This window comes from Pelobates fuscus, chromosome 9 (assembly GCF_036172605.1).
Source record: "Pelobates fuscus isolate aPelFus1 chromosome 9, aPelFus1.pri, whole genome shotgun sequence".
NCBI lineage: Eukaryota > Metazoa > Chordata > Amphibia > Anura > Pelobatidae > Pelobates > Pelobates fuscus.
The window spans coordinates 116,102,068-116,129,372 of NC_086325.1; the positions used below are offsets into that span (position 1 = coordinate 116,102,068).

General features: G+C 42.8%; 1 protein-coding gene across 1 annotated transcript in view; it reads left to right on the plus strand.

Annotated features, from left to right (window-relative positions):
* The first annotated feature begins 5,411 nt into the window (after positions 1 to 5,411).
* Positions 5,412 to 27,305, plus strand: part of LOC134572268 (tumor necrosis factor ligand superfamily member 15-like) — a 77,310-nt gene continuing 55,416 nt past the window's right edge. Inside the window, exon 1 of the mRNA XM_063431133.1 lies at positions 5,412 to 5,877. Coding sequence (XP_063287203.1) covers positions 5,686 to 5,877 — 192 coding nt within the window. The 5' untranslated portion in view covers positions 5,412 to 5,685. The remainder of the gene's footprint in view (positions 5,878 to 27,305) is intronic.

A 27,305-nucleotide genomic window follows, 5' to 3' on the forward strand; every position in this document is an offset into this window, starting at 1 on the left:
TTAAGCTATTGTTAAAACAGATATGAGTGGTGGCACTGACTGTGCAAATGGGCAAGGCATCCAACCTGACACAGAAGCTGGCAGGCAGGCAACTGCTCTTCTATTACAGTGAAAAAAAAATATTTATTTTAAATGTAAAGCTTAACCTATTGTTAAAACAGATATGAGTGGTGGCACTGGGCAAATAGGCACAGTATCCAATGTGAACCTCACACAGAAGCTGGCAGGCAGGCACCTGCAATTACATTACACAGAAAAAAAAAAAAAAAGCAGCCTGATGTTATAGCACTAAAAAGGGCTTTTTGGGGTGCTGTCCTTACAGCAGAGATCAGATGAGTCCTTCAGGATTGTAGTGGACACTGAATACCCTAGCCTAGCTATCAATTTCCCTATCTTATCAGCAGCAGCTAAACTTTCCCTCCTCTCACTAAGCATGCATCTTCCGAATGAATCGAAAATGGATGCTGGGAGGGAGGTTGGAGGGTGTGGAAGGGAGGGAGTGCTGCTGATTGGCTGGAATGTGTATGCTGACCGAGAGGCACAGAGTCAAAGTTTGCCAAATGATGACGAATAGGGGGCGGATCGAACTGCGCATGTGTCCGCCCGCCGCGGCGAACGCGAACACGCTAATTTCGCCGGGAACTGTTCGCCGGCGGACAGTTCGGTACATCACTAATCAGAACGTGCACTATTGACTCCGTTCTGAAGGGGTTAACTTCTGCTTGCGATCCAGCGATGTCCCAGCGCTGTGATTGCCGGTGAGAGCCCTGGCGGATGCCTCCATCTGACTTCCTGGTTCCGTCTCTGTGAGCCGTAGAGGCTCATGGGGGCGGAACTGGGCGGGTAATTCAAATGCAAAAAAATGGTACCGCTTTTGGTACAAAATTCCTGACATAATCATACCGCCAGGGAGGTTAAGCCTTTGCCTAGCCTAATCAGCTCCTATTAGTTTGCATGCCTCCCAGCCTGTTCGGCAAGTAATTGTATTACTTTAATGTAACTAAGCAACGTCTGAATGAAGCAGATAGGTGTAGATGAGCAAGCGATGACTCCTGCCAAAATCAAAATGTATAGTAACCTACAGCGACTGTTACTACTCACTTAAGCAATTTATTAAGAAAGCTGTAGTCATAGCGTGTACCTTGCCTGTACAGTTAATTTAACTTTCACAAGGGGCCTGCTATATGTTACCCAGCGTGTACCTAGACAGAATTGTCACAAATATTTGCAGTTGAACCCTGCTTAGCATGTAACCTACTTCTAACACTAACTTAAGCAAACGCACCGTTAGCGATGTTTAGCCTATTTAATGTGACTCACGGAATCGTTGTTTTAGATTGCATCTTAACACAACTTGTTTAATATACGCTTCTGTTCAAAGCTGCATTAAACTAAAAAATGAGGCACGTCTATTATGGAAATGTAGAGAGCACTGTTACAGCTGTATTGACCCTTATCTTTTGTGGAATACCTTTGCACTTCCCTCTCTTTATTCTGTACCCTTCTTATATGCCTCAATAAAATAAAGATTGACAAAAGTAAAAAAATATGTATTTTTTTCAATTTTTCATCATATTTTTTCATTTTTTTTAAAATTAAATTACATGAGATTATATAAATAATGGTATGTAAAGAAAGCCCCTTTTGTCCTGAAAAAAAACAATATATAATTTGTATGGGAACAGTAAATGAGAGAGCGGAAAATTACAGCTAAACACAAACACCACAAAAGTGTAAAAAGATGCCTGGTCGCAAATGTACAACATCGCAAAAACAGTCCGGTCCTTAAGGGGTTAAATGTTGATTTCAAATTAAATGCATTTTTATGATCATTGTTTTTTAGAATTTAATTTTTTTTTAATAAGTGTAATATTGCTCATTGATGCCTTTATATGAATTTTTATTATATATTTTGTTTCTACATACCTCTTTATTCCGCTATGTATTTATGGTATTTGTTCCTTCACTGTATTTATTTAGAATTAGCCATTATACTTCGTGTGACGGTAGTCACCATCACTGAATATTTTTATTTTTTACCTTGGTTTTTATTATTCATTATGCAGGAATTGTTGTAAAATCTAGTGTATTATTCTCTATTGATTCAGAATATGTTTTTTTTACATGTGTTATTTTACCAGTAATTGGATTTTAAGTGCCTATTGTGTATTAATTGACTTTGCACTTAAATCTGTTCAGCGGACGCTAATAGCGATTTTAAGAAGAGTGAGACCGTGCCTTTCAGACTGAGTGCTGGAATGCACACCGTTCTCAGACAGAAGGGACTACTTGCTACTCACCATTTTCTCCTGTTTTTCACGGATGGTACAGACGGGGCAGAAGCTGTAGCTCAACATTTGTAGGGACAGTATTCCCTGAAAGGTGCTTACTCACCATAATATTGTGAGTGTTTTAAATTCATCTTAAAAAATATATTTTTACACATATTACACTGTGCTTTTTCTGTTTTTGGTCTTAATTTTACAGATGCAAACCTATTATTTCTGAATGTCTTTCTAGTCCACAACCTCATTTATGCTTAAAAGTGATAGATTCCACTGAGATCTTATGTACCTGTATTTATATATGTGTATTATATTATAGATTAAAGTTATATTTCTATTTCACTAGTATTTCTATTGCACATTAAAAAAATATATTTTTTCATTTTCACCTTGTTTTATTTTTACTTTTCTTGCTCCTTTGAAGTATTAGCTCCTAGTTTTATGATCAGTCTTCTCTGTTCATTTTAGTGTTGTTTTGACTATAGAACAAAAGTTGACAAAAGGTGGAGCTAAGCCATTGACTTTTGTGATGGCTGTGGGATTCAGGCATCATCTCGCAGTCACATAGTCTGGCATTACTTTCCCATCCCAGGGCATCTGCAGTGTTTTGAAGGCAGTTCCACTGGGCCTGCAGCGCCCAGGCATATTTCCCCAATCAGCGATTGGTTGTTCTTGTGCTCCTGGCGATTTGTGCTTTGTCTTTTTTTGTGCTTTGTCTTTCCCTTTTTTCCATATTGTGACCGAATGCCCTTTGGCTTCCCTTCTGAGCTTGCTCACCAGCTGCAGGTCCATCATCTCTGGAGCATCTGACTATGATTCCTGCCTGCTCCCCTTCAAGGTCTTTATGAATTAAAGGCCCCTGTTATGGTCAATCCTAGGGTCGCAGATGCCTGGATGCAGATGTATTTTGTGGTGCCCCCCGGTTGGCGTGGTCAACTAACTCCTCCCATTTGGAAATGTTCAGTCCAGATATGCATATTTCTATAGCAATGACTCAACCTCTCTATCTGTAAGCCCATGTCTTTTTGTTATCAGGCACACACTCACTGACAGATACACACTCTCACTGACAGACATGCAGACTCACTGATTTTACACACACTCACTGAGAGACACACTGACACAAGCTCTCAATGACAGTCACACAATGTCATGGATTAGAAACAAATAAGTAGTAGTGTTGCACACTGGTTTCAGTAGCACTGGAGCTCTGCGGTAGAGGTCCGCTAACCTCCAAATACATCCAGAAGTGAAGAGCCACAGGCTACACAGCATTTGGTGAACACGGCAGTTTTATTGTGGAATGCAGGATAAAACAAGGATACAGTGTTTCGGCCACAAGAGTTTAATCACGGCAGCAAAAGTTGCATCCTTGTTTTTTTCCTGCATTCCACAATAAAACTGCCTTGCTCACCCTATGCTGTGCAGCCTGTGGCTCTTCACTTACTAACAGAAACACACATAGACACTCTCAATAACAGACACACTATCACTGATTTTAAACACACTGACAGACACACACTCAATAACAGTCACATGCACTCACTGATTTGACACATGCTGACACACACAAACTCACTCTCAATGACAAACACACAATCTCACCATCTTGCTGGGGTCCAGTGGAGATCTTCTCCCTGGGGTCTAGTGGCTCCTGTACTCACCTAGTTGCTCACTACTCCCTTGCGTGCTGTTTAGTGATGCCGGGGACGGAGTGACATAATTTTCCGACACCTTGCACCACAGTAGCGCACGAGGGAGCAGTGAGGAACTGGAAGAACATCAGTGCTCCCTCGCTGACGCCTGCATCCTTTCTTCCTCCAGTATATTTCGGCAGAGTAGGCACCTGGCATCTATGCAGCCAGGTGCCTATTTTGCCTTAGTGAATAAGTGCCCCCCTCCTAGGTCTTCTGTGACAGGCCATGCACCTGGGCTCTCAGCACCCTGTTTCCGCCCGCAGGTGCATCTGAAAGTGGTGATTGCAAGAACTTGCTGTTAATCTGCAATTGAGTTCCTCTCTAAACTGGCTCAGCTCATCAATCGGAAGACGGTGTCACGATACCTTACACTGGTCCTGCATGCCCGCGCGGAGGTGCTCCGGCTGCCGACTCCTCCCGGCATCGGCACGGCATGTCGGAAGCCGGTCACTCCACACACGCCCCCTTTTATGGCGCAGCTCATGTTCATGCGCGCCGATGTCAGACTGGCGATGCAGCTAATATTCAAAGTATCCCACACTCCCTGGCATTTTGGGGGCGTGCATTTAAAGCAAAAGACGCTACCATATAAAAGAGCGCCTTTTGCTTCAGTTCAGTGCCCTATTGTGGTTCACTGGTTGCTTCCTCTAGTGTTATACTGCTTCCTGACTCTGTGATTTGGTATTTGACTTGGCTTGTATATTCTGACTAATCTGTTTTCTGGTATCCTGACTCGGCTTGCTTTTCTCGTTTATCCTGATTTCTGGTTCCTCATCGTTATTCTGATGACTGGCTATTCCTTGCCTATTCTCTTGCTATCCTTGTTAAAACCGGCCATGTTAAGATCCGGTAATACGTTTTCAAATTTTATGGTTACATTCTGCATGTTGGGGTAATTTGTAGTGACAAACGTTGATCTATGGTGTCTATTTTGGGCTTGTGGGATCCTTCTCGTGCATGGGTACATCACTGACATGGCTCCAGGCAGCACCAGTTGTCAAAGAAGATCTGCAGGAAGATAATGGTGGTGGCGGCCAGGGACAGCTTCAGGTAAGTATACCTACCTTGCACTGCACCACACGGCCACCATCCCCTAAACGGAACAGTTCCTTGAAAAATATGCAAAGGCCCCCAAAAGTGACTCATCCTCTTTAATCAGAAAAGTATGAAAAACCTTTCCAATTTGCTCCAGTTGCTAGCAATTTCAATGGCATAGTGTAAATATTAGATCTGTACTTATTACCCGAATTTATGGATGGTGAGTTCCTTTTAATATATTAGAAAAATCAAGTGACGTAGAATTGCAGCTGACAAGTAGAAAAAAAAAATCCCTACTAGCTATTGAGCAATCCTGTTCTGTGCTTCCACTCTGTGAATCTTTCTTAGTTTCACTCTCAGTCCTAAATCCTATAGCATGGCTTGGCTTTCACTCCTGACCCTGCCCACAAAACCATTGCTTTCTTCCGGGACTTTCCTAACTCAAAACTGAACAAATCGCCCACAACGCATGCAACCGGACTTTAAAAATGTCCTGGTATCGTCTGTAGGCGGAACACTCCCAGCTATGAAAGGGGTGGAAATTAAGATTTGGAGAGGGAGGGGGCTCAGGTATACCCATTTATTTATGTGTTGGCAAACTTGAAGATAACATGTTTGCAGAAATCGTATTCTATGCAGGGAAGCATACATCTTTATGACTTAATATGGAAGCGTGCACTGTTATGCCCGGAGAGGAATGCCTTACCAGCTATCCATCAAGCACACGAACTGCGCTAGATAAAGGCATAAGAAGGCTCCAGTGGACTGTCACCTGCTGTCTCATTGGGCTAGTCATCCTGTCATTGTTCTCTGTTTATCAGATGATTGCCGGATATCAGGAACATTCCAAAGATAAGGTAACAGTCACGTACGTGTTTACCGTATAAATAAGTGCAGAAGTGTATGGAAGGTTCAGTTCTGCATGCTTTTAATACTGTATTTCAGTCTTGTGAAACTGGCAAAGTGGATGGGATTTGTCTCTGTGTTATTGCATCCAAATTCTTGACTTCATTTTAAAGCAAATAACAGTGTGCCGCACAATTTAATACCTGTAAAACGATGTTCATTCCCAGTTACTTTTTTTTTCCATTGGATTTGTATATATAATTTTAAAATTGTATTCTTCTGGGCAGGTTAATTTGTAAATCCGATCTGATTGTACATCAAGTCAGCAACTGTAATTTTCAGTTATTAAACACATATTTGGCTGGCATTTTTTCAGATGGTATCAGTACATCTCAAGGCTGCTTGTCACAAAACATCTTGTCCAAATATGTTCTGTCTTAGAACAAGGTGTTAAATCCTTGATCTGAGCATCCTTTGCACATTTGTGTTATACACAGTATACCTAGTGCCACATGTTGAGAACTAAATAGCCTGTTCACCAAAAAAAAGCATGAAAAAAACCCCGAAAAAAAAACACCTTGTCACCCAATTACTAATTAATGCAAAATAGAGTATCACTGAGTGAAAACTGAAACATTTAAAAGTGGAGAACTATATATCTTACCTGATTGGGGTTTATTCTCATTACATGCAAACAGAATATATACATTAAAAGTGGAATATTGCTTGTGTACAAAATAGTGCAAAAATGTGATTGTGAGGTGGTACACTCACATTTTTAGAGCCTTAATGAGATTGCCTCAAATTGTCTGAGCATCTGTACCTTTAAGACAGCACAACATCTCTCATTGAATATGATGTTTTTTCCCCAAAAAAGGAATACAATTGAATAGTGGAATATGTTGTACTTTATTTGAAAACAATAATGGGTATAAAAAGAATTGCTCACCTTATACAGAGCATTTTAGTTACCAGGCTCTGCGTCAAATAAGTGTGGCACTACCCTTCTTCAACCAGACTGGTGATACAGACAAATGGATGTTTAAAAAAAACCAAAAAAAACAATGTAGACAAATATAAAAACAAATGTCATTCAGTAGAGTCATTATCCGAGATGCGAATATCGATGAACAATTATGAACTAAACTCAAGAGAATATTGATTTTTCAGGTGATTCGGGTTAGCTGATGCAATTGCTAGCTTGTTTGCTAATACACAAATGTTGAGAAATATTAACTTGAAGATAAAATTGTCAAATTTTGCTAACCCTAAAAATATGCTTAATATTGGATATTGGATAATGGATTTTGATTGGATCTGTGAATGACCCTCCCATCTCGCCCCATGGCATATGTGCCACTGGTCTTGATTCAAGCTGTGTAGTCAAGATTTTGAAGGATTCTCCCATTCATTTTTTTTTCTCTTATTACCCACTTCTGGAGACAATTTCTTGAGAGATAAAGGGAAGTGCAAAATCACGTTTAAGCCCTTAAAGACCTTCTAGAATAAAAGGGAATCATGACATGTCACACATGTCATGTGTCCTTAAGGGGTTAAACATGTTCTTACAGGTCTCTGCCCATGTCACTCCTCTTGAGTCGCTTTGTTTAGAAGCATTGTCATCCTCGCACACATGACTGCGAGGATAATGCGTTCCTATTTATTGTGTCTGTAACGGAACCGCTGGCACCCTGACCGGGTACCTTCCGCTGACGGATGCTCCTAGTGCTTTCCGAGGACTCCAAGCACTCTGCCCGACACCATAACCACTGCAGACCCCACGAAACGCCGCAGCTTGGTTGGGGTCTCGCCGTCTCCACCCACTCTGGGCCCAAGACCAGGGTCCAGCTTCCAGTAGGTGGACCTCTCTGAATTCCAGAGAGCAGGAACAAAAACAAGCTCTTAGCAGAGCTTAGTGATTATACCCTGGGGAGTATAGTGATTATAGCAATCCCCAGAGTGTAGTTCTTCAATCCCCCAAACATATGCAAGTCCCCATGCAAGGGGATATCCCACAGGGTGGGACACAGTACAACCAATCATTTACAGGCAAACCGTAAAACACACCCAGCACAAACATACAATCCCTCCCCTCTGCCTGTGATATAATTACTGAACACAATGGGTTAATGTAATTTATCACAGACAGGAAAAATACACTTTTTATACATATACTGTAACTTTAAAAATATGCATCATATTCACATATTCAGAATCAGAATACTTTAAATATAAACATAACCAAAAATCAGACAAATCCATCCAGTACATAAAAAGTTAGGTGTCAGTCCTTTATGACCGACCTCGGTCAATTTCCTACAGAAAAACGTCTAAGTCCCCTTCGAATGCACGAACGGTCCGTTCGTGCAAATAGCACATTGCAACCTGTTGTTCGAATTATCGAACATACTTCGACTTTTACCGAAGTGTCGAAGTGGAGGTGACGGTAAGGGCCAGCGGTGTTCGTATATTTGCGCATCCGATATTAGTTCCATAGATTATTTAGTTTACCCCGCTGACCTCGTTCGACTAAATTAAAATGGCCGCCGCCACGTGTTCCTGGCGGCCACTTCGACGACTTCGACAAACTTCGGCGGCATCCGAAGTGCCATATAACAAGTACCAATCCTTCCCCATATTTCTTAAAGGGCCAGCAGCAACATAATACAAATCCATTAGCCCAAATAAGGTTTGTAAAGGGCCATACAACCCAGGGCCATAGTCATGAGGCAAGAGGCTGGAACGCAGGCTCCTCCAACAGCCAGGGGAAAAGGGCAGCTGGTTACCAAAAAATCCAGTGACAAAAGGCGTTTCGTCACAGTGTCCTATAATTTCATTTGATAATAAACATAGTACTTGAGACAGGTTGAATGTTGATCAGTTGACAGGGTTTGGAGTCAGCTGCAACCACTAAAATGTGCTTTGTTTGTTGCATGTGGTGTTTGTGAGTGTATCAGATCATATTTTCATTATTATTATCATATATTCTCATAATAATAAACAGTGTATATAAGGGAAACATAGAATGTCTATGTGTATATAAGGGAAACCCAGAATGTAATTCAATAAATATTACATGAATGTGTTTTGTGTATGAGTATGTCCTCCACACAATATACTTCACAAAAAAGAGCAGTGTGTCAATATTTATTTATTTATTTATTAAAAATTCTTAAGAAACGCAGTCTTATTACCCATAGGGTCTCGATGCGCATACCAGCAATAAAACAGACAAAACAATATCCAGCAAACAACAGCATTATAATCACATGCATTTGAACCAGGTTAAAAGTTTCATGTCATCCCATACGCCTGAGCAAATAAAACTGTTTTTAAGCTCCGGCGAAACTTCAGTAGATCATTCTCAAGTCTTAATGTCAGAGGCGGGGAGTTCCAAAATTGCGCTCCCTGAACATCACTCGTTCTCCCTCCGCACTTTTTCTTTTTAAAATTTGGAATCTTCAATAAGGCTAAATCAGCCGATCTCAAGGATCGACTGGGAGTATAGCGTGTGAATTTATCCTTCAGATAGTCTGGTCCCATACCATGGACTGCCTTATATACCAAAAAAACATTTTTAAACAGAACCCGTTCACGAACGGGCAACCAGTGCAAGGCTCTTAATGATGGAGTGATATGGTCATTGCGGGCCACACCCGTAAGTAGCCTTGCAGCTGCGTTCTGTATCAACTGTAGCTTGTGTATGATGTTCTGAGGCAGTCCAATGTACAGAGCATTGCAGTAGTCCAATCGGCTACTGATGATGGCGTTGACCACCGAGATTTGATCGGAGGGGGCAATGAATCTGAAAATAGACCTCAGAAGCTTCAGGTGGTAGTGGCAAGAGCTTACCACCTGATTAATCTGAGGCTTCAGTGTCAACCTGGAATCGAGAATGACTCCCAGATCTCTGACCTTAGTGGCAGGACTCGGAGATGGAGAAAACGAGTCCGGCCATGAGGGAAAGATACTATTCACCTCCTGGTTACTGAAGATGATGCATTCAGTTTTGGAGCCATTAAGTTTTAAATAATTGGCTCCCATCCACGACTGGATATCCTGTAGGCATGAAGAAAGATTGATTTGATCCTCCTTTTTCTTGGCCAGGCGAAAGTACAACTGGGTATCGTCGGCATAGATATGATAGGGAAGCATGTGGCGGCGGATGATATGGGTCAGTGGCCTCATATAGATGTTAAACAGGATTGGAGATAAAGCCGAACCCTGGGGGACTCCACACGTCAGGGAGATGTTAGAGGAGTAAAATGTCCCCAATTTTACCCTTTGAACCCTGTCGTGGAGAAACGAGGTCACCCAAGCTAGCGCCCTGTCATCCACAATATCACAGAACTTCACAGCAACAAAATCCGCACAGGGTTATTCACTAAAGTGAGAATTCACAGTGAATTTCAAATTTAAGGCCAAAGTATCTGAAGTGGAAACATACCTGAATTAAAAAAGATTGGCTACTTTGGCATCATATTTGAAATCCACTTTGAATTCTAACTTTATTGAATAACTTTGTTAGTAACATGGTTCACGTGAATGTATCACAAATTCACTAGCAAAACAACTTACAGAAAAGTACACTGTATTATTGTATACAATAGACAGCTCCACAGGTACAGGAATCAAACTAGTGTGTGTTTGCAGAAGTGTAGAATTCCAGATTTCCACAACATTAAACTTACAATCAAATAAAAAAAGGAATTATCTTAAAGGGACACTATAGTCACCCAGACCACTTCAGCTCACTGAAGTGGTCTGGGTGCCAGGTCCCTCAGGTTTTAACCCTTCACATGTAAACATAACAGTTTCAGAGAAACTTCTATGTTTACATTTGGGGTTAATTCAGCCTCTATTGACTGTCTTCCGGACTGTCTTCCGCACCTGGAAGGTATGCTGATTTGTGATTTTATTTATTTATTTATTTATTTATTTAATAGACAGACATAGAGATTTTTGATTTAGAGTAGATAGTTTCAGTGCCAGTGCTTGATTGTGCATTTCAAATTGCACAATCAAGCACTCCCCCCCCAACCGTTTGAAGAAAGAAAATCCTTTTTTTTTTTTTTTTTTTTTTTTTTTTATATTTTTATTGTTCATTCAAAAAGTATCAGTTGGTTACAATTTCCAAAAAGTTATTATGGTGATTGAAATGGCACAAACGCAGCACTAACCAACCAGCCCAGTTTCATGTGTTTTGGCTGTTGTAGGGGGGCTGGTTGACCTTTGGTGACCTTTATTTACTCGCTAATTATCTTAATAGTAAAAGCAGCACAAATATTAATTTTTAAAGCACAAACGTAGCACTAACAAAACACATTAGATTTTTTTTTTATTTGTGCCGATTGTAGGGGGGCCAGCTTCACACAGCCTCACTTGGAGTATTGTACGTAGTACTGGAAATTGTCTCCAAAAGGCTGTTGATACTTTGGAGAGAATTTGGAAAAGGGCTACTAAACTAGATCATGGATTGCAGTAGGAAACTTAGCAGGAAAGGTTAAAGGATCTTGACATGTATAATTTGGAGGAAAGACGAGAGGGGGCATATGATAGAAACATTTAAATACATAAAGGTAATCAACACAGTAAAGAAGGACAGTATATTTAAAAGGAAAAAAAAAAACTACCACAAGAGGACATAGTCTTAAATTATAGGGGCAAAAATATCAGGAAGTATTACTTTACTGAGAAAGTAATAGATACATGGAATAACCTTCCAGCTGAAGTGGTAGTGGTTAACACACTGAAGGAGTTTAAGCATGCATGGGATAGGCATAAAGCTATCATAGATATAAGATAAGGTCAGGGACTAATGGAAGTATTTAGAAAATTGGGCAGACTTGATGGGCCGAATGGTTCTTATCATCCATCACATTCTACATTTCCAATGTTTTGCCCTGCCTAGCCGAGTGTGCAGTGTCGTTATGCCTGATACTTCATACTACAGATTATAGCGTACTGTGTTTTTTTCACACTGAATGGTCACTCACGCTATAGGCTAGATGTGCGTCAGTTTTGCTCTTCTCAGGGTGAATGGGGTGAGTGAATCATCAATTGCAAAGTTCTCTCGCTTGCTATTTTTTTTTTTTTTTTTATTCAAATATACAGATAGAATTTTGACCGCTCAGAATTGGTATTGCAAAAATGGCTAATATTGCAAAGCAATTAGGCCAGGCTATATTGTTGCCATTTTTGTATTACAGTAAAATTTTAAGCACCTTTCCTTGTTCTTTATTTCCCCTTGGAATGGCATTCCAATCTATTTTGCATGGATGATATTTGTCCAAGCTGAACAGACCTATGAATGACTTTTGGACACTCTGAACAAATTATTTATTATTATTTTTTTAATTCTCTATTTTTGCTCATAATACATAGCTCATAATGCATAGTAAACATAACAAAAGTTGCCATTTCCTCCCTCAGAACTGCCATATCGGCTTGCAACATTGCCCGGATTTCTTGTGATAGGGCTTTGATGTCAGCTTTGCTGGAGGGAGCATTGTCTCTTAATGCAGAGGGGCCTGGCATAGGCACTGTTGTTTTTGGGAAGGAAGACAGGATCTCAGGGAGGCTTTCCTCGTCTAAGGTAGCTGATGTGTATGCCTCCACAGGCGCCATTTTGGCTTTCTCTGACCTACCCTTCTGGCGCAGCAATGTCCCGGGTCCAGATCCACCCGGTACTTTTTAGTTTTCTTCCCCATCGGTATTGGAGGGGAGGACAGCCGGAACCGGGTGCGTTGGCGCACTGTAAGGGTCAGGAAAGTGCCTTATGATTGTGCGTGCAGCCGGAGCTCGTGCAGTGTGCGACTGTCTCGTTCAGGCGCTGGCATTCCTCCCGAACAAATTTTTATCTTGGCTGAACACAATGCATTTATGGTACAAAAGTCTAGCAATTTATTACTTTATTGCAGCTTTCCAGACCTTCTTTCACTCTGTCACACATCATGAAACAACATTTTGACGTTATTTAAATAAATTGTGACACTGTGTAATATGTCATGTATTGTTGTTCATCTTAAGTTGTATTTACCTAATTTTAAGACCTGCTAAGGAACAGATGATTGTCATTATGCCCTAATATGTAAAACTATAGAATTCGAAGAGGGTGTACTTTCTTTTTCCCCTGACTGTATATTCGGAGCCATTACAAATCATTGTCTGGAAATCTATTCATAAACAGGACTGTAAGAAGGAGATTTAAACTAAGGCAAATGTTTTGGTTTTTTTTCCCCAGTAAGAACAATAAAGATGTGGAATTCTCTGCCTGAAGAGGTGTCTATACAGATGATTAAACAGCAATTGGATACATGCTTGCAAAAACATTGCAAATATTCAGGGATATAATTTTTTAATTTGTGGGGTAATAGCTTCTTGATCCATAGAGACATCTGACTGTCATTCTGGGCTTAAGAAGAAATACTTTCCTAGTTTGTTGCAAAATTAATAAGTGCTTTAAACTGGGTTGTTTGCTTTTTTTTTTTATTCCAAGAGTTTTTATTGAGTGTGAAAGAATACTTTACAATCAGTGTTTAAGCATTGCTTCGGTTATTACAGAATTCTCATAACATACAGGACTACAAAATAATATATCGACTCTATAATGAACTGTTCCTCTATCTAACAATTAACACTGGACCAGTAAGTTTGCTTTATTTTATATCAACAGCAAAAACTATTTATTAGCAGCCACATAACATTTTTACCAGCAAGGGTGGTAAGTATTTGAATTGCAAGCAGCTGTCAAATTGTTTGGATTTTTTTTTTTTTTTTTTTTTTTCAAATAATTTTTATTAACCCCTTAAGGACACATGACGTGTCTGACACGTCATGATTCCCTTTTATTCCAGAAGTTTGGTCCTTAAGGGGTTAAAGTTTTACATATTTGTATAACAACAGGAATATAAACATTGTATTTGGGGGTAGGAAGGGAAGGGAAACTTGGAAATGGAAAAAAACTTTGTCAGAATTTGACGAGTTCGGCCCTGAAATCAGCTTTCCGGCGATGTTTAGTCTAGGTGAAAATCTGGACTAAATTCAAGCCTGTGTGTGAGTGTAAACCTATTTGCATGGTTTGTCCTATTCGGCTGTATACAGCATTCATATACTTGAGAGAATTTATATGTTTCTCTGGTTCGGTGGTTGTGGTGTCTGCTGCAGTGCTTGGAGCTCTCAGGAATCGCTAGGAGCATCCTTTAACGGAGGTACCCAGTCGGGGTGCCCGTCGATCCGTTACACATGCCTTCATTACCCACATGCCTTCATTAACCTTTAATAGGGAACACATGGGATGGGCAGCAGCATTGTAACCTAGCTGTGTGATACAAAAGTGAATACAAAGAAACAAGTCCTGCGCTCAAACTCCCATTACTCCTGGGTGGCAGCAACGACCATAGTACACATCAGCCAAAATACATATAGTAAAAACAAAAGAAAAAAAGTTACCTGAGCTCTTTCCTCTGTAATAAAAGAAGGCCCATCCATGAGGTGTAATGAAAAGTATAGATCATGGGTCGTCAACCTGGTCCCTACCGCCCACTAGTGGGCGTTTCAGGATTCCAGGTGGGCGGTAGGGATTTCGGTGGCTAAATCCTCTTTTTGAGAGGATTTCTCCTTTTTAGAGCGGGCGGGCGTGAGCGGCTTGGGGGCGCAAGATTTCAGTGACCGGCAGGAAGGAAGCGCTCCCTCCTGCCAGGCCACCTTCTGGACCCCCCGGCGCGGCAGAGTTCTAATCCGAGGCGGCGAGGGAGCTCTAACCTCTCTGCTCCCTCGCGCAATGTTTGCTGATGCCGCGGGAGCCAGACTATGACGTCATATTCCGGCTCCTGGTTTCAGTAGACAGCCCGCGAGGGAGCAGAGCAGATAGGTTAGAGCTCCCTCGCCGCCTCGGATTAGAACTCTGCCGCCCGCCGAAGTGAAGCCCCACTGGACACCAGGGACAGATCCACACCAACTCTCCAGGTAGGGAGGCTGGGTGGACATTTAATATTAATAATTTGTGTGTCTGTAAGTGTATTTGTGAGTATGTATGTGTGTGTCTGTAAGTATATGTGTGTATGTTTGTGTGTATGTGTTTCTCTGTGAGTGTGTGTCTGTAAGTGTATGTGTGAGTGTGTTTGTCTGAGTGTGCATGTGTATGTGTGAGTGAGTGTATGTGTTTGTCTGTGAGCAGAGTACTTGTAGAATAGAAGAAAGAAGGAGCAGAGTATTTGTAGAATAAGAGAAAGAAGGAGTAGAGTACTTGTAAAAAAGGATAAAGAAGCAAAAGGAGAGAATTGTTTTTGGCTAATAATAGTAAGTGGGCTACCTAGCTCAGCCTTCCTACTGGGCATTGCTATAAGGAAGGTTAAAAAATAGAAAAAAGGGGACAACAAAGTGGGGAGGGGAATTGAGGAGGGGAGCTGATGCACAGATGAGAAATCATATTATGAGCAAACAGAGAAATTGTCTGAATATCACTGAAAGAGGAGACCTTTGTTTGTTCCTTACGAAAATCGTACCAGATATCAAATATTTAGTCTTGCAGCATCAACCTCAAGGATCTCATTAATCACTAGTAAATATAATTTCAATTTACTTTGTTTTCTCATTAAACTTTATAAAGTTAAAAACATTATAAACATGCATAAAGTAGAAATAAAAAGATAAATGTACGTACATTAATTTTTTTTAAAACACCCTCCTTTCTAAAAAATATTCTGCACTTGTGCGAAAACTGGTGGTCGGTAAGCAAATTTTTCCATCAAGAAAGATGCATTAGTGGGCGGTAGGTAGAAAAAGGTTGACTACCACTGGTATAGATAGAGGGAGTGTAGTCATGCGAATCGCTAAAAGCACGTACGGGACAGAGGAAGGTGGGTAAGGGGTTGAAATAGGATAACATGCCCCTCCCACAACTGCCGGCCAAGCCTTTACATTTAGTAAATTACTTTTTTAAAACATTTTTTGTTCAATCAATTTTGCTGTTTTTGTTTCCATAAAAATTTTTTGCTTTCTATGCATATTGAATACATTTAAACATTACTTTCCTAGGCACCCAAAATACTTTCCGGTAGTGATTTTTTTTTCCTCTAAAACCATTTGGTAGTTAAGGGGTTAATAACACAATACAAAAGGTGTGCTAAAACTAATATAGCTAAATATAATACAAAATACAAGTGTGCTAAAAATAATATAAAACTAATTTAGCACATAACATCTCGTAAATCATTTAATGTATAATTTATCATAGTAACCTGCTGTATTAGTACTTACATTCTAATAATTATTGGGGATTGTGGGAATTACTCTGTTGTAACTACCACTCTCCACTTCCACATGCTTTCAGATATGATTGGTCCTGCTTGGGGTACTTCCTCAATCCTCCAACGTGCTTGCTTCACTGCCAACATATCCGTCAAAACATCCTCTATTTATCCTCTATACTTGCAGACAAGAGTAGCACTGTGACATGGACTAGGGGAACCACGTGTAAGAGAGCTCTCCTTCTCTCATTATCACGCAATACTGTGCTTAAACTTGCATTTATTTTTATATTTGCTAGCCTGCACACTGTGCAGATGAAACTGATGCATAGAGAAAGCATCCAAAGAAGAGGACCAGTGAAATAAAGTTTTAGTTTCTCCTCTTTATTTCCAATGTTTCCATGGATTTTACCTTGTCTGAATTGGATTGTGATGTAATCTGTTATATCCTTAATACATTTTTAAAGGAACACTATAGGGTCAGAAACACAAATGTATTCCTGACCGTTTAGTGTTAAATTCACTATCTAGCCCTCCTGGCCCTCTCTTGTCCTCCCTAAATATAATTACATGTTACCTTTATTCCAGTCTGCTGGTGCTGGCTCTGATCTGACATCACCCCATGGAAAAGCATTGGATTGGCTAATATTATCAATGATGATCTTAGACAAGGAGGCGGGTCTGGGGAAAAGTCAAATGGCACCCTTGCCAATCAGCATCTCCTCATATAGATGCATTAAATCAGTGCATCTCCATGAGGAAAGTTCAGTGTCTCCATGCAGAGGGTGGAGACACTGAATGTCAGGAAGCACCTCTACTAACCATCTGAGGAGTGGCCATTGAAGGTGTCCATAGGCTGTAAGGTAAACACTGTCTTTTCTCAGAAAAGACAGTGTTTACTGCAAAAAGCCTGCAGGGACATACTATACTCACCAGAACAACTAACTATAATAAGATGTAGTTGTTCTGCTGACTATAGTGTCCCTTTAAAAGAAAATAGAGCATCTCATGATAAAAAGATTAAAGAACCACTATAGGCACCCAGACCACTTCAGTTCAATTAAGTGGTCTGGGTGTCAGGTCCCTCTAGTTTTAACCCTTCAACTGAAAACATAGCAGTTTCAGAGAAACTGCTATGTTTACACTGCAGGGTTAATCCAGCCTCTAGTAGCTGTCTCACATCACAGCCACTTGAGGCTGCTTCCGCGATTCTCACTGTGAAAATCACAGTGAGAAGACGCTGACGTCCATAGGAAAGTATTTAGTAATAGCCGCGCGTGCACATTCGGCTCCGCTCGGGAGCCAACGTTGGAGGGGAAGGAGAGGTCACCAGCACCGAAGGAGCCCGGCGCTGGTAAGTGGCTGAAGGGGTTTTAATCCCCTTCAGCCCAGCGGGAGGGGGGCCATGAGGTTGGGGGGGACCTAAGGACTACATAGTGCCAGGAAAACGAGTTTGTTTTCCTGGCACTATAATGGTCCTTTAACAGATGTTAACCCCTTAAGCTTTTATGAGATGCAATGCGTTTGTGATTAAGGCCTTAAGGCGTTTTTTTACATACATTTATTCTACCACAATTTCTCCCTTTCTGTATAAGTGCATCTATACATCTTATATATAATTTTTTAACCCCTTAAGGACACATGACATGTGTGACATGTCATGATTCCCTTTTATTCCAGAAGTTTGGTCCTTAAGGGGTTAAAGAGGAAATAAGACCTTTTTTAATAACCTATATGTATACATAATGCAATATTAAAAAGGAAGAAAACATAAAAAAATTGGAGAAAACAAAAATTGAAGAAGCACATTGTTTGCAATAATTGCTACACACTAAGTGCAAGTAAACAAAATGAACTCAAAATAGATTCACTAATTAGTCCTGATTGTTAAATTCAAGGATTTTAATAAATGTTTTAGAAGTTATAAAACAAATACTACAAAGAGTGAAGTATGGCTTTAAATCTAAAACTTTGACTAGAATAAAAGTTGTAATATCAGCATGCCAGAGTATCTAAAACTGCTACACAAAGTATATATTTGTAGAAAGTACATCAGGTAGGATAGGCTATGTAATTAAGAGCATTTAGACATTTTCCATTTAACCATTTTATCACAATCCTAGGTCAAATTTTTTTTTGTGCTGAGTTTTTCCACGCATGTTTTATTTCAGGGAAATTCACAGACCATGGGTTTTCCACTACCGCAAACGTCACATATTTGTATTTTGCTACTCTTCTCAAGTACGATACCCAACAGTATACTTTTTCCCCTAATCTTGTCCATAGTCCTGCCCCTTAATGCAACCATTAATCCAACCCATAATCCAATCCACAATCCAAGCCCTAATCCAGAACCTTTAATCCAATTTATAACCCAACTCATATTCTAATTATTTTCAAAAATCCATAATTAACCAAAAAGTGGTCAAACATACAAATAAAATACACCAATCATGATTAAATCTCCAGAGACAAAAACATGGTACTTGACTGACTGTGGAGCAGTAAAGAAGGAGGAAATATGAGGGGAGGTGCTGACCAATATACTGGGACTTGGTATGGGAGTGGCTTATCATTATGTATATCATTTTTTTCTTACTGTTTGTATTCTTTGCTTCTATTGGTGGACAGTAAAGAATGGGATAAGCAATACTCGCCTCCGTGTCTTTAATAAAATCATGCCTGTAACGGCTACCCAGATATTGAGAGGGTATCTGCCGCTGGAGACGTCCTTTTCCCTGCAAGCTGCTGTGGAGAAGTCAAGCTGGTATAATCCCATCCACGGTATCCAGAGAGAATCAGGTTCAGCTGCAAACAGGAACAGAGTAATCTTCCCAAATAATCCCCTTTCAAGAACGAGACGAGGCTACGTTTTGAAGGGTCAAGATGAACTGAGGACTGGAACATCCAGCCTGCTTTTTATTAGGAACAGATACATACAGCACACTCCCAGGGGGAGGATGAAAACAACCAATAATACATATGGTAACACCCCCACGTCTCCTCCCCTCAGATAACTACATAACATAATTAAAATGTCCACATTTTGACACAAGTTCTGGATGTACCCCAAAAACAGGGGGTACAGCTTTAAATCGCCGGTATCGCTGGATAGCTCTCCTTCAGGGGACCAATATATCCAAAAATCAGCTCATTCGGATGTATAGTTCGGGAGATACAGTGTTCCAAAGTTTTGACCGACCGCACAGACCAACTAGCCGAAATTAGTTCCATGAGTTTTGGCCTTGCGGTCGGTCTCCGTTCGCACGGTAAAAAGACCCGAAAACCTGGTCATCCATACGAATCTCGGTGGTCGCTGAAATCCCCATAGATGGTGAAGTAGAACTACCGAATGGTGGGACGTTCGGTAGTTTCCATACGAATTTACGGAGGTCTGGAGGACTCAGCGGTGTTCGCCTGTTTGTGTATCCGTTTTCAGTTCCATGCGGTTACAGGCAAACACCGCTGTTCGTGCACAAGATGGCCGCGAACACGTGTAAAAGTCCCGAAATGGCGGCCACCTATATTTTACACACAGAATTCGTACGGAACCATGCGAACAGGAGACAATGGAATGAATGGAAGTTTAAACTGTAATTCCCTTGTTTGTTTCAAAGTTACTAGGGACTTGTAAGGATCCGTTACACTGCTCCCCTTTTGTGGAACACTCCGGCAGACCCGGATTGATCCTGTTCGGGTCAACGTGGGGCTGTCCGGTCTGCTGCTACGGTAAAAGTTCCGTTTGCCTGGATAATCCATCAGCGTTTCCATTGAAGCCGCCGGGGGATACTGGATGCGGAAATTGTATGGCTGTAGTGCTAAGCTCCACCTTAGCAAGCGTCCATTGTCTCCAGCTACTCGGTTCAGCCATACCAGGGGGTTATGATCGGTGATCAGGGTAAACTCCTGTCCATATAAGTAGGGTGTAAGTTTCTTTAGGGCCCAAACTAGGGCTAAACATTCTTTTTCCACTGCCGCGTAACTCACTTCCCTGGGCAATAGTTTTCTGCTGAGATACGCGACAGGGTGTTCTCCCCCATCTTCTCCGATCTGGCTCAGAACTGCCCCCAGTCCATACATGGATGCATCTGTATGGACGACAAATCTTTTGTTAGGAACGGGGGCAGATAGAACAGGTGCATTGATCAGAGCATTTTTCAAGGCTTGGAAGGCTGTCTCACAGGCCGGAGACCACAGGACTACCCTAGGCAAGTTCTTTTTCGTTAAGTCGGTCAGGGGTTTAGCGATAGTGCTATAGTCCGGGACAAATTTTCTATAGTATCCTGCTGTCCCCAAGAATGCCAATACCTGCGTCTTGGTGTGGGGTGTGGGCCAGTTAGCTACCGCCTCAATCTTAGCGGGTTCCGGGCGTTGTTTCCCACATCCTACCCTGTGTCCCAGGTATTGGACTTCGGCCATGCCGAAGTTACATTTTTCCGGTTTCAGAGTCAGGCCTGCGGCCCGAATCTGATCCAGTACAGCCTCTACATGTCGCAAGTGTTCCCCCCATGTTTCACTATAGATCGCTATGTCATCCAGGTATGCGCAGGCAAAGTCCTGGAAGCCATCAAGAAGTCTATCCACCAAGCGCTGAAAGGTAGCTGGGGCGTTCTTCATCCCAAATGGCATGACCTTAAATTGGTACAGGCCAAATGGGGTGACGAACGCCGACTTGGGGATAGCCTCCTTGGCCAGGGGAATCTGCCAGTATCCCTTGCATAGATCAATGGTGGTCAGATACCTCCCCCTGGCAATGCGGTCTAATAGTTCGTCCACTCGGGGCATGGGGTACGCATCTGTTACGGTACGGTCATTGAGTCGCCTATAGTCTACACAAAATCTAGTAGCTCCGTCCTTTTTGGGTACTAGGACTACGGGTGAAGCCCAGGGGCTGTCAGACGGTTCTATGACTCCTAACCTTAGCATTTCTTGTACTTCCTTTTTCATTTCTCCCCTGACTGCCTCAGGGATTCGATATGGGGTTTGCCTAAGGGGTACTTGTCCTGGGGTCTCGACATAATGGGTCGCTAGCGTGGTGTACCCTGGTTCCTGGGCGAACGTTAATTTCTGTTCCATTATCAACTGTTTAAGTTGGCCCTTTTCGGCTGCGGTTAGCCGCTCCCCTAGTTGGATGGTGTCCAGTAAGCTAGGGGATTTTCTGGGTGCTAATAGGTCTGGGATAGGTAGGCTGTCGGGGTCCTCGGTAGCAGAAATGTATATAGCGGCAACATCCTCTGGCCGCTCTTGGTATTCTTTCAGTAAATTTACATGAAAGGTTTTCTGAATTCTCTCATCTTTATTGCTGGCAATCACATAAGTAGTGTCGCAGACCTGCGCTACTACTTTGTAAGGGCCCTGCCAGGATGTCTGGAGTTTATTTCCCTTTACCGGTCTAAGTACCAGCACTTTCTGACCCACCTGGAAAGTTCTCTGTTGGGCGCCCCTATCATACCAACGCTTCTGTCGACCCTGGGCCGCATGGAGATGGTCCCGTGCCATCCTGGCCAACTGCTCCATGCGGTCCCGCATCTCCAGAACATACGGTACAATAGGGATCCCTTCAGATTACATCTCCCCTTCCCAATGCTCCCGGATGAGGTCGAGGGGACCTCGTACCCTTCTTCCGTAGAGTAGTTCGAACGGGGAGAACCCAGTGGATTCCTGCGGCACCTCCCGATATGCAAACAAGAGGTGCGGCAAGAATCGCTCCCAGTCTCTGTATTCCGCGGTAAAGGTCCTCAGCAACTGTTTTAAGGTACCATTAAAGCGTTCGCAGAGACCGTTCGTCTGGGGGTGGTAGGGTGAGCTGAGGAGGTTCTGAATACCGCAGACCTTCCATAACTGTTGGGTCAGATCTGCGGTAAATTGAGTCCCCCTGTCAGATAGTATTTCTCGGGGAAAACCTACTCTAGTGAATATCCCCACTAAGGCACTGGCGACAGTGTCGGCCTGACTATTTGCCAGGGCGACGGCTTCCGGGTAGCGGGTAGCGTAGTCCACCACAGTAAGTATATATTTCTTACCGGATGGGCTAGGGTTAGGTAGGGGCCCTACCAGGTCGACTGCCACCCGGCTAAACGGTTCCTCGATTATGGGCATAGGTGACAGTCGAGCTTTAGGGTGATCCCCTCTTTTCCCCACCCTCTGGCATATGTCGCAGGTACTGCAATAGCGCCGCACATCCTTGGAAATATTCGGCCAGAAAAAGGTCTGGGCTATCCGATAGGTTGTGCGGTTACCCCCCAAATGTCCTGCTAGGGGAATATCATGGCCAATTCGGAGAAGCTCCAACCGGTACTTTCTGGGTACCACTAGTTGGCGTTTCTGTGAAGGGGCACAGCCCTTCTTTCTACTCACAGTCAGTCGGTATAACCTGTCATGTTCCCATACAAAACGTTCATGCTCATTCCCCCCACTAGCGGCTATCTCCCGGTACGTCTGTAGGGTGGGGTCCTCTCTAGTCTCCCTCCCAAACTCTTCTGGGGTGTCCCACGTTAATGGCTTCTCCCTTATGTGTGACCTACGTGTCTGTGTGTTGCTTACCTGGGTCTCCTGGCCTGTGGTGGCGTCATCAGTAAGCCTGCTCTGTGCTCGGGTGGTTACGGGGCAGGCTGCATCGGTGGTGGGCAAGTAGGCTGAAGTCAGAGGGCCAATATCGTTGCCCAAGACGACCTCAGCAGGTAGATTATCCATGATGCCCACCGTGGTCTTTCCTGACCCAACCCCCCAGTCCAAGTGTACCCGGGCCGTGGGTAAACGAAATACAGCACCCCCTGCAACACGGACAGCAACGGTGTGTTTGGCCAAATGCTCTGGTTTTACCAAGTGTCGCTGCACCAAAGTAATGGTAGCCCCTGTATCCCTCAATCCTTGGGCTATTTGTCCATTCACGCGTACCTCTTGCCTATGGTGCTGGCGATTATCTGGGGAGGCGGCTTGTATCGGATCTGCCTCATACAAAATGCCCAGGCATTCCTCGGGGCCCATTTCGGCCTCTATACAGTGGGCAGCAGAGGTACGGGTGTGGTTGTTCTCTGTGGAGTTGCGCCTCCAATTATTATTAGCGGCTGGTCCTAGTGGGCAATACCTTGCGACATGTCCAGGGTTGTTGCACCGGTGACAGATGATCCTATGCGAGTCTCGGGGGTAGTTGTTGTGTCCTTGAGGCCGGGTTGGTCCTGGTGGTATGGGAGCCCGGAACTCTGGTCGAGACGAGGCAGCCGGGGGCCGTTGCTCTACTTTGATAGCTGGCCTTGGGGTATTTTGGCTTACCCTCCTGCTTTCAGCGTACTCGTCTGCCAGCTGCGCTGCCTCTTTTAAATTGCTAGGGCGTCTGTCCCTTACCCAATCCTGCAAGTCAGCAGATACATCTTGGAAGAAGTGTTCCAATAAAAACAGTTGTAATACTTCCTCTCCCGTGCTAGCGTTGCAGCCTTGCATCCAGTGTGATGCCACTCGCTGTAACCTATTAGCCCATTCCATGTGGGAGTCCACGGCTTTCTTTTTGGACTCCCGGAAGCGGCGACGGTATGTCTCTGGGGTTACAGCGTACCGGCGGAGTAGTGCCTCTTTTACTTTTTGGTACTGTGCAATCTCCTCTGTAGTCAGTGCTCGAAAAGCCTCATTTGCTTTTCCTGATAGCTTCCCAGCCAGAATAGTGACCCATTGCTCTGGCGGTATTTGATGTAGAGAGCACTGCCTTTCAAAGTCAGCCAAATACCCATCAATTTCCTCTTCATTTTCTACAAAGGTTTTAAATGCAGTGAAGGGAATTTTCTTTACCGTAGTAGTGGGTAGCGGGGTAGGAACTGTCTGTGTAGTGAGCTGTCTGGCTCTTACCAGTTCCATTTCTTGTACCCTCTTGGTTTGGATCTCTTCCCTTGTTTCCCGGAGCAGTTGGGTTATTAGTTCTGTAGACGTGACTGAATACAACGCTAATCTCCGCTGTACAATTGCTGTAATCACATCGTCCTCACTGATGGGTGCCATGGGTTCAGTTACCTCCATGGACCTATCCATCTCGTCCAGCTCCAGCAGGTCAGCTATCAGCTCCCTCCGTGGTCTGTTGCTGGCACTCCTACCACGATTCTCCAATAAATCCTTTAGTGTGGGTCTTTTCAGCTTGGCATACTGTGACTCCATTCAGTGCTTGTTCTTTGGATAAAAGGACCATCCCGCCGCTTGCCACCAATGTAACGGCTACCCACATATTGAGAGGGTATCTGCCGCTGGAGACGTCCTTTTCCCTGCAAGCTGCTGTGGAGAAGTCAAGCTGGTATAATCCCATCCACGATATCCAGAGAGAATCAGGTTCAGCTGCAAACAGGAACAGAGTAATCTTCCCAAATAATCCCCTTTCAAGAACGAGACGAGGCTACGTTTTGAAGGGTCAAGATGAACTGAGGACTGGAACATCCAGCCTGCTTTTTATTAGGAACAGATACATACAGGACACTCCCAGGGGGAGGATGAAAACAACCAATAATACATATGGTAACACCCCCACGTCTCCTCCCCTCAGATAACTACATAACATAATTAAAATGTCCACATTTTGACACAAGTTCTGGATGTACCCCAAAAACAGGGGGTACAGCTTTAAATCCGGTATAGCTCTCCTTCAGGGGACCAATATATCCAAAAATCAGCTCATTCGGATGTATAGTTCGGGAGATACAGTGTTCCAAAGTTTTGACCGACCGCACAGACCAACTAGCCGAAATTAGTTCCATGAGTTTTGGCCTTGCGGTCGGTCTCCGTTCGCACGGTAAAAAGACCCGAAAACCTGGTCATCCATACGAATCTCGGTGGTCGCTGAAATCCCCATAGATGGTGAAGTAGAACTACCGAATGGTGGGACGTTCGGTAGTTTCCATACGAATTTACGGAGGTCTGGAGGACTCAGCGGTGTTCGCCTGTTTGTGTATCCGTTTTCAGTTCCATGCGGTTACAGGCAAACACCGCTGTTCGTGCACAAGATGGCCGCGAACACGTGTAAAAGTCCCGAAATGGCGGCCACCTATATTTTACACACAGAATTCGTACGGAACCATGCGAACAGGAGACAATGGAATGAATGGAAGTTTAAACTGTAATTCCCTTGTTTGTTTCAAAGTTACTAGGGACTTGTAAGGATCCGTTACAATGCCTTTTCATCATGTAATAGCAAAATCATGTAATTTATAACTCAACTCATATTCTAATTATTTTCCTACCCCTAATCCAGCATCTAATCAAACCCATAATCCCAATTTTAATCCATAACTTAACCCTAATCATCAGGGCTGGTGCAAGGATTTTTGCCGCCCTAGGCAAAATAAAAAATTGCCGCCTGTCCCCATATGACATCACAATGCCCCACCCATATGATCTGCCATATGAACTAACGCCAGTGCTGCACACAATATGTGTTTACATTAAAAAGCCTGCAGAGACCGGGTATAGACACCAGAACCACTACAGTAAGCTGTAGTGGTTCTGGGAACTATAGTGTCCCTTTAATGTGTGGTAAAATATAGAGTAGTGCCATGAATAATATACTAGATTGCCTACTTACAACCAGATGAGGATGATGGGCTCTGGCTGCGTCTGGCTCCAATGGTATGGTGTAGAACAGGCTCTCTGGCGGCTATTTGTAACTGTGGTCGCAAAAGGCGCTAAAGTGATTAATTTGCCATAGTAGCATATAAAGGGCTATGAGCAGCACTCACTGCTGATGATGATCGATGCGGTCAATGGCGCTCTGCACTGCATGACAACATGTTTGTAGTTTCTTTGACTGTCTGCAGCCAAGTTGTGAATTAAAAGAAGCTACCGTAATTTACTTCTGTTAGGGGCTGAGCTATGTGCAGGCACTGATATGAAAGCTTTTCTGGCATGAAAGGGCATAGCTAAAGAGAAGGGCTTATGGTCCAGTCTTCTTCAAATATATATATTTTTTTGTGCAAAATGTATGAAGATTTAAGCATGTAAAAAACACATTGTAGTAATGAGTCCAAAACCTATCAAATAGCATGTAATGAGAGAGACATATTGTTACCTGGAGTGTCTCTTTAAATAAAACGTACGCTCAATCGCTGAGCCCTTAGCATGTAACCAGAGAAAAAAATCAACTTTCTCACAGTAGTAGGTTATGGACTGAATGGCCTGTACAAAATTTGAGTGGTTGAGGACCCACAAGCCACATCTTCAATAACAATTTTAAGCATGCATTTTGTAATGTAGAGAAGCAGTAGACCGGATAGGGCGGCTGGTAAACACTGACCTCCCTATTCGGAGACTGCAACACCAAGCAGACACTCCAGTGGTGTCTTGGGGCTTAACCCCTAATGTATGAAACAAATAGTGACAACAATCTACTTACCAGAGTAAAAACTCTGTAAGTGGTTGTCAACTGGAAATTGATAGCAAAGGAAATAACAAAATTATAATGGTATTGAAATGTGCATATTAACTCATATTAATCGAAGAAATGAAAGATCAAAATAAGTTATCCAAAGCCAAATGGCTAAACCTCTCTTTACTCTAAATGGAATACTTCCTAATTGCCAGGCTTCAGACTTTAATATATTGTCTATAACTGGAATAGGATTTAGTATATAGGTGAGTAAACCGCCTAGGTAGTGGATATCAGAATAGCAGCTCTATAGATAGCTAATAGAGAGTTTAGAAGAGATGAGGAGAAAGGTATAAATGCTTAATCCAAATAATCTCTTAAAGGACCACTCTAGGCACCCAGACGACTTCAGCTTAATGAAGTGGTCTGGGTGCCAGGTACCTCTAGGATTAACCCTTTTTTTTATAAACATAGCAGTTTCAGAGAAACTGCTATGTTTATAATGAGGGTTAATCCAGCCTCCTAATCCTCTAGTGGCTGTCTCACTGACAGCCGCTAGAGGCGCTTGCGTGATTCTCACTGTGAAAATCACAGTGAGAGCACGCAAGCGTCCATAGGAAAGCATTATGAATGCTTTCCTATGCGACCGGCTGAATGCGAGCGCGGCTCCTGCCGTGCATGCGCATTCAGCCGATGACGTCGCGATCAAGATGGAGAGGAGGAGGAAAGCTCCCCGCCCGGCGCTGGAAAAAGAGGTAAGTTTAACCCCTTCCTCTCTCCAGAGCCCGGCGGGAGGGGGTCCCTGAGGGTGGGGGCACCCTCAGGGTACTCTAGTGCCAGGAAAACGAGTATG